The 15487-nt window shown below is 46.2% G+C and overlaps 1 protein-coding gene across 2 annotated transcripts in view; it reads left to right on the plus strand.

Annotated features, from left to right (window-relative positions):
• The window catches only part of ST8SIA6 (ST8 alpha-N-acetyl-neuraminide alpha-2,8-sialyltransferase 6), a 564875-nt gene that overhangs the window by 445219 nt on the left and 104169 nt on the right, over positions 1–15487 (plus strand). For both annotated transcript variants that reach the window (XM_069648348.1, XM_069648347.1), the window contains one exon: positions 6953–7097. In XM_069648348.1, the coding sequence (XP_069504449.1) occupies positions 6953–7097 (145 nt within the window). The remainder of the gene's footprint in view (positions 1–6952; positions 7098–15487) is intronic.

Here is a 15487-nt window from a genome sequence, read left to right on the forward strand (position 1 = left end):
CTGGTTACCAGCATACACTTCTTTAGCTCTCACCATGACCTGGTTACCAGTATTCACTTATTTAGCTCTCACCATGACCTGGTTACCAGCATTCACTTCTTTAAATCTCACCACAACCTGGTTTCACAGAATTCCCTTCTGCATATCTCACCACGACCTGGTTTCTCAGTGTTCAGCATTCAGGTTTTTCCTATACTTGCAGATTTCACACCCTTGCATCAGGGTCTGGGTCCCCAGTAGTTCCTCCAGCAATGTAGCCACCTTGTACCAAGTGGCGCTCAGCCTGATTCAACAGGAAGTGGCAGGGAAGATGTCCTTCTGCTCCTGGTCTGCCGCACACACTGGATTCAACCGGTTTTCATTGCACGGTTTATGTGTTTCCTTTAAGTGTACCAGATGTTGTCATTTGTCTCAGATAGTTAGGGATTTGACTCATAGTCTTGGATTGGGGTTTAATTTTTGAACATGTGGAAATGAGTCTCTGCTTTGGTTAATTATGTATTTCGTTTCAGCTGTTGTCTCTGCTGCTTTAAGGGCATGTAATTATAATCTGCCGTTTTTGACTCTTTCTCGAAGTGGCTTTTTGGTACATAGTGGTCTGTGTACCCCACAATCAGACGCGCAGTCTCCCCAACTGTCTCTCTCTGACCCTGCAGTTCACAGTCACTCTGTTTCCTCCCCCCCAGGAACAGTTGCTTGAACTCTGCAGGTTTAGAACTGAACATAGAGAGCTTCTTACAATTTCCTGGCCTGTCATACGCTCTGTTTCAGCTCTGCTCCATGGGGTCTTTGCCTGACATTCCTTTTTGAGAGGTGAGGTTTTAGACAACCGGGACGGTGGGGTCTTGGATACCTCAGATGAAATAATACTGCTCCTTGGTGGGTGTGTTGAATCTGTGGGATCCCAATCCTTCCACCCTCTCGGAGGCACATCGGGAAGTGGCTAGACTATCCCAGTCCCTTTCAGCTTGCCCCTTACAAAAAAGCATGGGGGCATCTACCAACTCACCACAGTACATGTCCTTTGGCCAGTGTATGGCCGCTGGGCCCACTGGAATTTCTATTGTGGAGCACGTTCTCCTTCATGCATTGGGGACTGCATGCATCAGAGGGTGACTAGTTATCGTGGAGTGCAATGGACTGGGAAGCTCACTCCCACTCCAAACACAAGATGCCACATGCACATGACAGGTTTGCAACGGTGACAAATTTGCATTTATCAAATATTAGCCTCTTTTCTGGGTGACCCCTTTTGAGTGAACGCGGGTAGCAGGTTAATACGAGCCGGGCACGCTGGCTTCAGACACATACTTCTATTACAGCATGCGATAGACTCAACTAGCGTCCTCACAGATAACTTAAGCATGTGGAGCGTATGATTGTGGGGTACACTTGCGGTTTAGGGGCTCCAGAGTGCCTTCCTCAAGTGGATCGCTCGGTTGATCAGCAGGAGATTTATGGACCCTAACCTTATGGTCATTCCACCTTTGTTCTATGTTCTTTGTGTTAGCCAGCACCATCCAAGCAGCTAACACTTGATGCAGATGTATGTTCAGGTGGCTGTCTTCCTCTGGATGCTTGTTTGTCAGTGCTGGGCCCTTAAAGTGCTGCAAATTAATGTGCACCTGGTATCCGTTCTGTAGTTACCTAACTCGCAACCTGCGTGTATATGTGCAATTTTGGCTACCCCTGTCACCTCGTAACTTGCAACCTGCGTGTAATTTCCTACCTGTCTCCACCTGAAACTATGTAGCATGCAACCTGCACGGAATTGTGGCGCCTGCCTCTTCTTGCAATTAACTGTAACAAACTTCCTAAACTGTAACCAGCGATTAGACGACCACGGGTTAAGTGCGCTGAACTAATGTTTAAATAATAAATAAATATATAAATAAAATGTTCTTTGAACTCTGCCTCTGGAAAGTGTGGCGCTCAGACCCTTATTCAGACCCATTGGCATGATTAACATCTCCTTCTCCCTTGGATTCCTTTGAGAAATTGGTGATTTTCAATGGACTGACTTTTTAAAGATGCCTGTCGCTCAGTTTCCTGTTTGTGCCAGCACCGTACTCGAATTCTGTCCATTTTTCATTTTCAGAAGCACTCACTGTAATGTTAAATCTGCCAAGGAGTGGCCGATTTATGGTTCGGTTATGGTTTTTGCAGATCATTCCATTGAACAGCTCGTGCAGACTCATTTTGCATGTGGCTTTTGGTTCGTAATATGGAGGTCATTCTGCTGACCTTGATACCGGTGAGGGTAAACTTCCGGTGAAAGGGATCACGGTGCTCCAGATCACCCGTGTGCTTATAGCTCCATTAGACTAATTCTTGGGAATCGTTTTCATTTTTGCAATTGCAGGCTTGGACTAAACATGCAATGCTAATCACCAAACAAATAGAAGGCGTCGTGCTACGAGGTGGTCTATTAGATTACATTTGTATAATAGCAGAGTGTGCCGATGATACAGGGTGCAGGGATGGTTGGATCGACCTTCCTTAATGTCCTTGAGACTAGAACCCCCAGGGCTCCGGACTCTCCATTCAGGCAGCCCCAGTCTCTTGAGTGACGTCTTCATTTCAAGAACCCACTAAAGGATTCTAACAGGCCCCTCCGAGAAGGTCATGTACCCCAACGCCCACTGCCCCTGGCATGCCATGGTGAACCTTGTTAGAGCAAGCATCCGCCATGGTCCAGTGAAAGGTGAAAGTGGCCTAGGCAGGGAATACTGGGTGGCCTGATAGGCCACCTCTGCCATGATGAGCTGCTTGAGTTTCCTTTCTGCTTTTGCCGGCTGATACCTTGTTCTCCCCATCATGTCTTCTGCTTTGTCTGAGGCGTACCCTATCCTGCGTACCACCGCAGCCTGGCTCAGGCCACCCTGCTTGCCCATAGAGCCGTAGCCTTAAACTCTGATGTTCTTATGCCCATCACTCCCAATGATCCCTTCCCTCCTTCTCCTCTCGTTGCCCATGCCTTCTGTCCCCCCCTTTCACTCTTTTTCCTGGGCCTGCTGCCTCCTGGCCATACCCCGACCCCTATGAACAGGCACATTTTACAGCACTCTTGTCTCTGTCCTCCTGTGTGCTTATGTTGCTCCCACTCCAATGACCACCCTCTTCCACTGAACCCGGCCTCAGGTCACCCCTCGCTATGCAGCCTTCCTATGAAATGCTGGTGCGCCTAGATTCCTACTGTGGTGGGTTGCTAGAGTAGCCACTGCATGCCTCTCGTGCTTTGCTTTGGCGTGGAGGGACCATCTTCCTATGGGTAGAACGTCCTTTCATCGACTATCGGAATTTCGATTGTTTTTTTTACGAGTATTGTTTACTGAAAAACGAATCGAAATATATAGGGGGTGGGTTGGGAAAGTGTATTTAAGCGGAGGGGGGGTTGGGAACAATAGGGAGATGGGCTTGTAGGGGGACACCCACACAAATAAAAAGAAAAGAATTTCAATGCGTTTTTTCGGTAAAAAAACACTCGAAAAAAAATCGAAATTCCGACGATCAGTGAAATGACATAAACCATTCCTATATGTCTTCCTGTTCGTTACCTATAGATAGTTGGGAAAGTGTAAGTAGAGTGGTGGAGTGACTGATCAGTAGAGTAGGAGAGAGGGAGTGGGTGAAGGCTGATGGTGGTGGGAAAAGGTGGGGACGGGCACTGGGGATTAGCATGCATTAGAATACCTCAATTAGACTTAAATGGTTGCTTTCCTATATTGAATGGTCATGTAGAGACAATCAGCTTACAGAATTAAATTGCATTTACGAGACAGCAGTCGGGCTGAATTGACACTGTTTCTCGGAACCCAGAAATTACAGGATGTGAGGTCATTCCAACACTTATAGGAAAAATGCCAGGTTTTTAGATCACATTTCATGCCAGATTCTTTCTGTACTGTAATTATAGCTTGTACTATACCAATTGCAACAGTACTCAATGTATCGACCTTAGAAGGAAAAAGGGTTGAGTCAGCACTGCTGGGATTTGAACGTGTGAAGTGCAGGCATGGCCCATGTCACCCTTGAGCTATCCACCTGAACGAATCAGAGATGCTTGTTGATTAATTATGTTACATCTAGCTGATATCAAATTGAACAAGTGTGAAGATGTTCTGGCTTAGTGAAACAAAGATGCTAATACTATATTCTAGTTAGCTCTTCTCCATAACAGTTTAATTCAATCTCTGCTGGCTATTTCAGAATTCCTTAGAGAACGCATCTAAATCCTTTGCATGACTTTAAGGAATTTTAATTTCCAAAGTAGGGGGAATTATGTAAAAGTAGCAGGTAGAATGGCAGGTGGATTGCTTGCTAGCAGGTAGATTGGCAGGTGGATTGCTTGCTAGCAGGAAGAATGGCAGGTGGGTTGCTTGCTAGTAGGTAGCATGGCAGGTGGATTGCTTGCTAGCAGGAAGAAAGGCAGGTGGATTGCTTGCTAGCAGGTAGAATGGAAGCTGGATTGCTCGCTAGCAGGAAGAAAGGCAGGTAGATTGCTTGCTAGCAGGTAGAATGGCAGGTGGATTGCCCGCTAGCAGGAAGAATGGCAGGTGGGTTGTTTGCTAGCAGGAAGAATGGCAGGTGGATTGCTTGCTAGCAGGTAGAAAGGCAGGTGGATTGCTTGCTAGCAGGTAGAATGGCAGCTGGATTGCTTGCTAGCAGGTAGAAAGGCAGGTGGATTGCTTGCTAGCAGGTAGAATGGCAGCTGGATTGCTTGCTAGTAGGTAGCATGGCAGGTGGGGGTTCCAAAACACTTCAAGATCAGAATGGTGAAAGCTACACATAACAGTTATCTAATGCAGTCATGCTCCTACCATGCAGGACCTACATTCATTTAAGAATTGGTTTATATCAGTTCGAGCTGTACCAGGCATGCCATGCGCCAATCTAGGACTGTACCGCTCTCTCTCTTTCTGTCTCATCCTCTGCCTCTGTCTGTCATTCCCTTTCTCTCTCTCTCTGTCTGGCTTCCTGGGTAACAGTCATGCTGCCAGGAGTACATTTGCTAGAGCCACCCCAGCCGTTGCAACGAGAGAAAAAACAAAAATATATTGTAGGGGGGCTGCTGCATTTTTTATAGTAAAAAGTACAGTGAGAGCTGCAGCGACAGAGGCTCCCCCAAAGTTGGTGATCAGCATAAAATTTGGAGACATACATTGCCACTGTGTGTGTCATGCGGAATTGTGCCTACACACTGCGGGCTCATTATCTGTACGGGAGGAGTTGAGGGGGACGCAGATGGGCTCTGCGGATGGTGCTGAAGTTCTGGCAGTTCGTGTAAGGGATTAGAGGATCATGGTGCAGGGATTTAACACTGCATGTGTTATTTCTTATTTTTTGTTAATTATTAGTGTTCATGTATACTGTAAGAAATGCAAAAGCTCAGCAACACTGACAACCAAACAGTGTCCAGCCCACAAAATTAAATGCTGTTTTGGTACTCAATTAAGAAAAGGATCAGTGATTGCTTGATTAATACTGGGTCTGGTACTCATTTCATTTTTCACAACACTCACCTTAACATGAAAGTGATGGTACACATACACGCTCATTTGGACAACCTCAGGATTATGATGAGAGGATAAAATGGCCGCTCAGAGGTCAGTCTTGCTTCGAGCTTTGTAGAATTTTAGAAGAGGCGCTGGACGGAAAGGGGAAGCTGGGTGCACAGACAACCTTAGAGAGTGATATAAAGGATTGAATAACTATGTTGTGACCATGAAGAATGCCTTCAAAAACATGATTTTACCCAGATCTTGTTTATAAACATAGGAAATAGAATTGTTAGACATTGGGGCTCATTCTGAGCCTGCCGGTCCGGAATCAACGGTGCCGGTAATGGGAATTTACAATTTACCGGCGCCTGACTTTACGGTCCACCAAGGTTGTAATCCCCCGGCGTAACCGGGAAGTCAGACACCAGTAAATAATTACAGGTCCAGCAGCAACCCGGCGGTATCACCGGCATGGTTACTGCCAGACCCGTAATGAGGCCCATTCTTTTTTATTTTATTTTGTATAGTTTAAAGCGTGGACCTAGCTCGAGAGCAGCGGTACAGGATGTGGACAGCCAGCCTTTGGGCTGGCATCTTTTAACAGTAGCGCAGTAATGTGAGGTCTGTGCGTCAATATGTGCGTCCATTGGATGTCCATTAGATATTGGGCCTTATTACGAGTTTGGAGGTAGCCATGCCGTTCTTAGTGGCATGGCTGCTTCCAAACTCATGTCCAGGTCCCGGAAAAAGGGAATTACTGGCCCATTCCTACTTTTGCGGGCCCGGTAATTCCTTTTCTCAGGACCCGGACCTGGTACATCCCCATTTCCATTCGAGCCCCCATAGGGCTCAATGGGAATGAGGAGGATGTTAACAACGGACCCGTTAATAACGGGTCCGTTGTTAGCATCCTGGTCTGCTCGCGGGTGGCGGTATGCGCGTCTGGTCTGGCCCGCGAGCAAACTCGTAATGTGGCGGCCCGGAATGAACAGTGCTGGTACCTTACCGGCACCAATCATTCCGCGGCCGCCAGCCTCGTAATGAGGCCCATTGTTTCGACCATTATATTTGCAACAGCCTGTTCTAGCGCTGCATTCTGCATTGCTCACTGAGTGATATATTATACAAGGTATTCCTTTTAGCGTCTTGTCACCATATGACTATTTCAGTCCCAGTAACATATCCAGTCAGCTAACTCAGTGGGTTTAGCACTCGTGTAGAAGATCTCTGCCCATACTACAAGCCACAGAGCAGAACGGATACGCCTTGCATATGCAACAGAAGTATTCTAAAAATGTCTGTCTCAAATCACCCCTTCCAATTTGTATTTACAATATAATGCTCTTTCTCTTTGAGGGATCGAATGCATGTCGACAATTGGTGTCTTGGCCACATACTGATAGTCCACACTGCGCACACATCATTTTGTATCTTTTCTTTTTTTTTTACAGGTCGAAACTTGCCTCATGTTGCAACGCTGTCAACAACTTCATTGTTTCACAAAATAATACCTCGCTGGGGAGTAACATGAGCTATGAAGTGGATACCAAAAAGAACATAGTCATTTCAGAGACCATCTTCAAGATGTTGCCGCAGGTGAGTCTGTGTAGTTGGAGCATGTGGATCACACGTGAGATGGTCTCTCTCTGCCTTCACTTATACAGAGGTTTGGCATTGCGGGTCTGCTTTAAAAGAAAACTATCATTAACCTGTTTGCAAAGGTTTATATTTCAAGTTTTTGAAAAATAGAAACACTGCTTGTAATGGTAGTCCTTGAAGAGATTTCTAAAACAGTGGTATAGTCTATTGTGCTTTTAGTGAATTTCGCTTCACCTCCATTTTAGCCGCACCCCAGTATCTCAGCCACACTCTTGCCTACCCTACCCACCCACACTGTCTGACCTGCCTCTACATTCCTGATCCCTGATACACATGCTCCCTCATCCCTCTCTACCCCTCAACTTCAACCTACTCCTCTAGCCACCCTCATAACTCTCCACCCACCATCCATCATTATCTCACCACTCTCTACCACGCTACCTCACCTCCTCCTGCCCCACCCATCTTTAGCTCTGTCTACTCCAGTGCCTCCCACCTACACTCCCTAGCCAACCCGGACAAACTTCACCAGTGCCCTTACTCGTGCTTGCCATACCCCAATCACCGTACCTCAGTCCTAAAGTACCTTGCCCGCCTCCACCCTCCATGCATCACACCTGCCCATTCCCATTGATCCTACCTCACATCTTTTCATCAGCCCATCTTACTTCACACCTGCCCATACCCACCTAAACCACCTCAGCCCCATTTCAGCCATGCCCACCTACCCTACCTTACCCATTCATACGCCTGTTAGGGAGAATTCTCATTCTATGGCTAATTTCCCTTACCCAGTGAGTCCCTCAGCAGCTTTGCTGGATTTCTGGAGTTTATTTTTTTCACTGGGTAAGAGTGTGAGCTTTCTCCCTGCACTCTTACCTGTGTTTTGCCATGTGTATTTCATCTGTTTTTGTGATTGTGGACTCTGGAATACACCACTTCAGTAGCCCCACTCTTTTGTGTGTTACACAACACCTTCAGTGCATTGACACAGGGTTGTCTTTTAGACTTCCCACCGACTGCATTTCTGGGGCTGACTACTGTCCCCCAGAAAAGGGTAAAGTTGCCATTAACTTTACATAGTCATTTAACCACAGATCCAGTACACCCCATCTTACATGGAGTATTGGAAATGGTTAATTCTTATCCCTTTTTATCTGTACCTCTTGGAGCCTTGTTTCGCTCCCTTAACATTAAGATTTGGCTGCTGGCAGTGATACCTACCTTAATTTTCCTACCTCGATTATATTACATAACGTGGTAGTGTTTTAGGCTATTTTAGTAGCCCCGAACTTTATACCCGCTAGCGCAAATACTTTTTATTTCAGCTCCGGTTGGGTTTAATCGCAATTTCTTTTTGTTAACATCCTTCTTGGGTCTTTCTTTGTGTGGCAAACCAGGTTTGCCTCCTTTGTTCGCCGACCTTTGGCGGGCTTCTGACCAGAAGCCCTCCTTTGGCGTCTGGGTGTCTAGGTGGGTTGAATGTGAGGGAGGGGTGTAGTCACCCCCTGCACAGGGTCTCCTTGGAGACCCAAGTCACACTTGTGTTGATTGGCTGAGGTGGTTGTCCGGGCTGCCATGAAGCCCTGCTGCAGTCCTGAGATATCTACCCCCTTCAACGACCAGAGGAGATCCAGTCCGGAGTCTTCTTCCCTTGAGCCTGGTGGGACCAACCAGCTCGTCTTTTCTTCAGTCAGAGAATTCTCTCCTGGCTCGAAATCACTGCTGATCTGTATTGGTCCGGATAGCCATCAGAAGAGCCCTCTCCTGATTTAAAGGAGCGCACCTTTTATTCATCGTCTTTTTCGCTGCTGCTGGCCTCATCCCTGGGTAGTGCAGATCGCTCCAGACATCCTCCTTCTTGTCTCCACGACTGAAGCCGCAAGAACCGTGAGTCTGCAGTAACTACCAGGAACAACTGCCGTGGCACCAGCTTTTCTCCAACGGAATAAGGTACTGTGCACACTTGGTCATTCTCTCCGTCTGACCAGCCGGAATCGGGGTGAACCCTTTTCCTACACGAAGATTTGCTCTTTCTTCCCTCCTTCTTATAACTTTCCCTTCCATTTGACAATCTTTACGAACTCTTTGCAACTTGAATCTCGAATTGTTCAACGTGTGATCCTCGGAAACTGAGCATCTGATCCATTGACACTGGTGCAGGCCTATTGACTTTAATCTGTATCTTTGAATAAGTCCTCGAGTCTCCCTGCCTTGAAAAAGTATTACCTATGATTTTTATTCACTTTTCCCTTGTTTGAAATTCTAAAGTACAAAGTGTGTTTTAACTTCGTGAGCATTTCTATTCGCGGGTACACGTTAGTATCGCAACACCGGTCTGTCAATTCCTAATGTACTTACCTTGAATTTGCTGACACAAGTGGAATTGGTTGTGTGTAGTGTATTTTATGTGTGGTTTCGAATTTATAGAAGGGAAGTGTTTTATAACAGATGGTTTAACAAATGTACTTGTATTTTTTTACCTGAAACCTTGAGTCAGTGTTTGCTTGAGTCAGAGTAATTGTGGTCCCTTTGTGTAATCTCTGCTACTGCTCATATACTCTTGAGATAAGCCTGGCTTCTCCGCTACTGCTACCATTTTAACAGTGTAGTACAGGCTTGTACCAAAGGTGAACTTGTATTACCACTTGTAGTCTTAATTGTGTGTAGTGGTCCCTAAGGGCACTGCACAGGATTCTGCCTAACACTGGTGTACAGAGGTGAGGATTTGGAAGTATAGTGATTACACAGAGTGCTGCTGTTGCTTTGGGTCAACTAACCACAAGGCTAAACACAACTAATTCTATTAACTAAGAAATCATGTCAAATATGGAAAGCTACACTGAAGAGGGTCTCTCCAACTACACTGCTGAGGTTTTGCGAACCATGTGTAGGTAGAGGAGTCTCTCTGGTAAAGGAAAACAATCTGAACTGGTTGCTAAGTTATTGGGAAAACAAAGTCTGGAGAGTGGGACAGAAGGGCCTACCCCCTCCAGCAAATGTGGATACTGATGTTTCTGATTCTGAGAGTGTTGAAGAAGAAGTAGATAACCCTTTGTTAGGAGTTCCTACCAACCCCTTACCTGCTCAGCAACCACAACCTCTGTCCACAGGGACCCCCACAGGTCCTACTCTTACTCCTGAGTTTATTAAACTAGAGAAAATGAGACTTGAGTTAGAAGTGAAACGTATTGATATTCAAACTGCTATGAAACATCAAGAGTTAAGGGTCAGAGAAATGGAGCTGAACTATGAACTAGAAATGAAGAAATTGTCTTTGGAAAATGCTTCTCTTCCACAGTCTTCTAGGTCTTCCAGCCCTTAGAGACCCCGTATGCCAAAGAAAATGATTGGTATGTATGAGACTAAACTTGATGTTTTGGATTGGTTAGCAATGTTTGAGTACAATCATGGGATTCGAGGTATCTCAGGGAATCAGTTCATTCCTTTGCTTTTCCCTAGGCTTCCCCCTGTTGCAAGTGATGCTGTAATGGAGTTGGGGGAGGAGGATAAACAGGATTGTGAGAGTGTGAAGCTACCATTAATAGCTAGATTTGGTAAGACCCCTTCCCAGTACCCGAAGAGGTTTAGGACCCTCAAAAAGCATGATGGTACCCCTTGGGCTACCTGGGTGTGTGAATGAAAAACTTAGATGGTTGGATTAAGTGTTACAAGGTAAACTCTTATGAAAGTTTGAGGAATCTTGTAATGTTGGAGTCTATTTTTGATGTCTGCTCCCCTGAGTTTAGACAGCAGTTGGCTGATTCAAAGGAGATAGATCCTAAGAAGTTGGCTAAGGCTGCTGACTTGTGGGTTGCCAACAGGGTTACTCACAAGGATTCTGGGGTAACTCAGAAGGAGGATGAGGGAAAGCAGCCAGAGAAAGACACCAAGGAGAATTCCAATAATTCCAATACAAAAGAGTGCTTCAAACATAACCAGGGTAAGCCACAAGGGAAATCGAATCAGGGTAGTGTACCATCTGGTCCCAAACCAGATGGAGGCCAGAACAAACCTCCATTTAATAAAGCATTTGGTAAATGCTTTGTTTGTGGGTCAACTGACCACGTGAAAGGAGATCCCAGATGTAAGGGTAAACCTTCAGGGGTCCACACTGTCTCCTTAGCCTTCTCCCAGGTGGATGAAGTACCTACAGCCAGTGGAAACTTTCAGCTACTAGCTGATGAGCCAATGAGAGTCTCAGCTAGTGTTTTAGTGTCCTTGAGCCTTTGGGAACAACATAACTTAGATGTCTATAACTCAATTCCAGATAATACTAAAGAGTATTACAAAGATAGTGTTCTTGTGAATGGTCAGCAGACCCTTGCCATCCGAGACACTGAAGCCAGAATAACTGTGGTTGATGAATGTTTTTTCAAGGTGGAGGATGTTGCTAAGGCACCCAAACACCTAGCTAAGTTAGCTGGAGGCCCTGTGCCAATGGTTCCCCAGTTACCAGCTCTCATCCAGTGTAATGACATGACTGTCAGAATACCTGTAAGTGTGCAGAATAACGTACCTGGGAGGGTCCTGCTGGGTAATGACCTTAAAACTCTTTGAGTTGTGTCTAGTACCCCCAGGGTCCCAAGCAGAAGGAAGCAGGAGCTCACAAGTTCTGCAAGGGAGAGAACCTTGAGAGGCTCTCCTGGGGACCTGATAGAGGAAACTATCACCCAAGTCCACAGGACTTACTGCTATTGCAGGACAGGAAGAGATGAAGGGGAAACCCAAGTCTGCCAGCATCAAACCAGCAAGCACTCCTGTGCCCAGAAGGACATCTCCAAGACTGTCCAAAGTCACATCGGGGACTCCTCCACTAGCTGAGGCTGAGTGTGAGGTTCAACCCAGTATGATACCACTAGATACTGAGGAATCAGATCTAGAAGAAGATCTTACTCTGGTTGGAGATCTTGACCCTGTTGACCATCCTGAGCTGCAGTCTTTACTGGCAGAGGTGGACCCAACAGGGCAGATTTCAGCAGAGGACAAAGAGAGTGTCCTACTCTTGAAGGGCGGTGCCTACAGGCAGCTTTTCAGCTCAATGGGACTGAGCCTGGAAAGTATAGGTTGCACTGGGAAGATGGCCTCTTCTACAGTGAACCAACTGAGCCAACCCCTGGAGACTGCAAAAGACTTGTAGTACCTCTAGTGAACCGACTACAGTTTCTGCAGTTAGCCCACGAGATATCTTTGTCTGATCACCTAAGTTTTAAGAAGACCAAGGAAAGGCTATCTCTTTACCTCTACTGGCCTAAGATGGGTTCAGAAGTAGACAAATTCTGCAGGAGCTGCCACACTTGCCAAACCTCTGGTAAGAGTGGAGCAAGAATGAGGCACCCCTGGTGCCTCTCCCAGTGGTGGGAGTTCCTTTTGAGAGGGTCGGGATTGATATTGTTGGTCCTCTTGACCCTCCCACATCTTCAGGTAACAGGTTAATCCTGGTTATAGTAGATCATGCCACTAGGTATCCTGAAGCCATACCTATGAGGACTGTTACGGCTCTGGCTGTGGATAAGGCCCTACTTGGTATTTTTACCAGAGTAGGTTTTCCTAAGGAGGTGATATCTGACAGGGGATCAAATTTAATGTCCCACTGCATGCAAGCCATGTGGAAAACCTGTGGAGTCACCTACAAGTTCTCTACTGCCTACCACCCCAAACCAATGGGCTGGTAGAGAGGTTTAACAGAAGTATGAAGAGCATGATAGGTGCTTTAGAAGAACCCCTTAAAAGAAAGTGGGACCTTCTACTGCCACGCCTTCTCTTTGCATCTAGAGAAGTCCCGCAGGGGGGAGTAGGTTACAGTCCATTCGAACTTCTCTATGGCCATCCAGTCAGAGGTCCATTGGCCCTGATTAAGGAGGGGTTGGAGAGTGCTCCTTCCCTCAAGCCAGTCAGAGTGACTGACTATGTGATAGGTCTCCGGAGGAGAATGTCACACATGATGGCAGAGGCAAGTGATAACTTGAAGGCTGGTCAAGCTGTGGTCAAACATTGGCATGACCAGAAGGCTATCATGGTTGAGTTTACTCAAGACCAGCTAGTTCTTGTTATGGTCCCCACAAGGCAGAGGGCCTTGCAGGAAAAATGGATAGGACCCTTCAGAGTTGTGGGTAAACTTGGAGAGGTGAACTATCTGGTGGATTTAGGCAATCCTAAGGAGGCTCCCAGAGTCTTTGACACCAACCGTTTAAAGTTGTATGTCTCTAGACCTGACATAGGGGCATTGCTCATAGCTTCAGCTCAGGAGGAGGAGGAGAGTGAACCTCTGCCGGACCTCCTCCGAGGCTTACCTTTAGATGAGCAGGTGGAAGGAGTTAATCTCTCTTCCAGTCTCACATCTGACCAGCAGGATGAGTGCAAGTTACTGTTAAATTAGTTTGCCTCCCTGTTCTCACTTTCACCAGGCTTGACCCCTTGGGGCCAGCATGATATACTCACTGGTGACTGTTTGCCTGTCAAAGCAGGGGGTACAGAATGTCAGACAATGTAAGAACCCATAAGGAATGAGGCCAACAAGATGCTTGATCTCGGGGATATAGAACCCTCTACAAGCCCATAGTCTAGCCCAGTTGTGCTTGTACCAAAGGCAGGATCCATAGAGTTGAGATTCTGAGTGGACTATAGAGCTCTAAATGCAGTCACAAAGACTGATGCCCATCCTTTGCCTAGGACAGATGAGCTGGTGGACAGACATGGTGCAGCCAAGTACCTCAGCACATTTGACCTAACGTTAGGCTATTGGCAAATAGCCCTGACAGACCATGCCAAGGAGAAAACTGCATTCTCCACCCCAGCTGGCCTCTACCAATTCAAGGTAATGCCTTTTGGATTAAAGAATGCACCTGCTACATTTCAGAGGATGGTAAATCAAGTTCTGAATGGGATGGAGGACTTCTGCATGGCATACTTGGATGACATTGCAGTGTTCAGCCCTACATGGAAAGAACATATTGATCACCTAGGATATGTATTGCAGGCTCTGGAACAGGCCCATCTGACAATAAAGGCAAGTAAATGTCGAATTGGTCAGAGTACAGTGGTCTACCTTGGACATGAGGTAGGAGGAGGTGAAATAAGGCCATTGCCTAGCAAAGTACAAGCTGTACAAAACTGGGCCACCCCTACTACTCTAACCCAAGTGAGAGCCTTCCTAGGTCTCACTGGGTATTACAGGAACTTCATTGAGAACTATGGGACTATAGCTTCTCCCTTGAAGTCATCTCCTCTCCCAAATTTCCTGAAAGGTCAGGTGGAATGTGGAGTGCAATCAAGCGTTTGAAGGTCTCAAGAAAGCCCTTTGTCAAGCTCCAGTCCTAAGAGCTCCAGACTATCACCAACCCTTCATTGTACAAACTGATGCTTCTAATGTAGGTATAGGTGCAGTCCTTAGTGAACTGGATGAGAAAGGTAGGGAACACCCCATTTGTTTCATCAGCAGGAAGTTAAAGGATCCTGAGACAAGGTGGGCAACAATAGAACGTGAATGTTTTGATATTGTGTGGTCACTGAAGAGGTTTAGGCCATACTTGTATGGCTCTACCTTCATTATTCAGACTGACCACCAACCCTTGAGATGGCTGATGCAAATGAAAGCAAAACCCAAATTTACTCAGATGGTCAATCTGCCTACAAGGAATTGATTTTTTCATTGAGCTCAGAGCAGGAAGTCACCACCAAAATGCTGATGGTCTCTCTAGGATGTTTATAAACGACTAGAGGTATGAGATACATCCAGGAGTGGATTAAATCCTCCTGTCCCTTAGTCTGGAGGTGGTGAGTGTTAGGGAGAATTTTAATTCTATGGCTAATTTCCCTTACTTCGTGAGTCCCTCAGCAGCTTTGCTGCATTTCTGGAGTTTATTTTTTCACTGGGTAAGAGTGTGTGCTTTTCCCCCCACTCTTACCTGTGTTTTGCCATGTGTATTTCATCTGTTTTTGTGATTGTGGACTCTGGAGTACACCACTTGAGTAGCCCCACTCTTTTGTGTGTTACACAGCACCTTCAGTGCAGTGACACAAGGTTGTCTTTTAGACTTCCCACCGACTCCATTTCTGGGGCTGACTACTGTCCCCAGAAAAGGGTAAAGTTGCCATTAACTTTACATAGTCATTTAACCACAGATCCAGTACACCCCATCTTACATGGAGTATTGGAAAGGGTTAATTCTTAGCCCTTTTTATCTGTACCTCTTGGAGCCTTGTTTCGCTCCCTTAACATTAAGACTTGGCTGCTGGCAGTGGTACCTACCCTAATTTTCCTACCGCGATTACATTACATAACGTGGTAACGTTTTAGGCTATTTTAGTAGCCTCGAACTTTAAACCCGCTAGCCCAAATACTTTTTATTTCGGCTCCGGTTGGGTTTAATCGCAATTTCTTTATG

Source organism: Ambystoma mexicanum, chromosome 2q, assembly GCF_040938575.1.
Source record: "Ambystoma mexicanum isolate Mex_15411 chromosome 2q, UKY_AmexF1_1, whole genome shotgun sequence".
In the NCBI taxonomy this organism is placed as follows: domain Eukaryota; kingdom Metazoa; phylum Chordata; class Amphibia; order Caudata; family Ambystomatidae; genus Ambystoma; species Ambystoma mexicanum.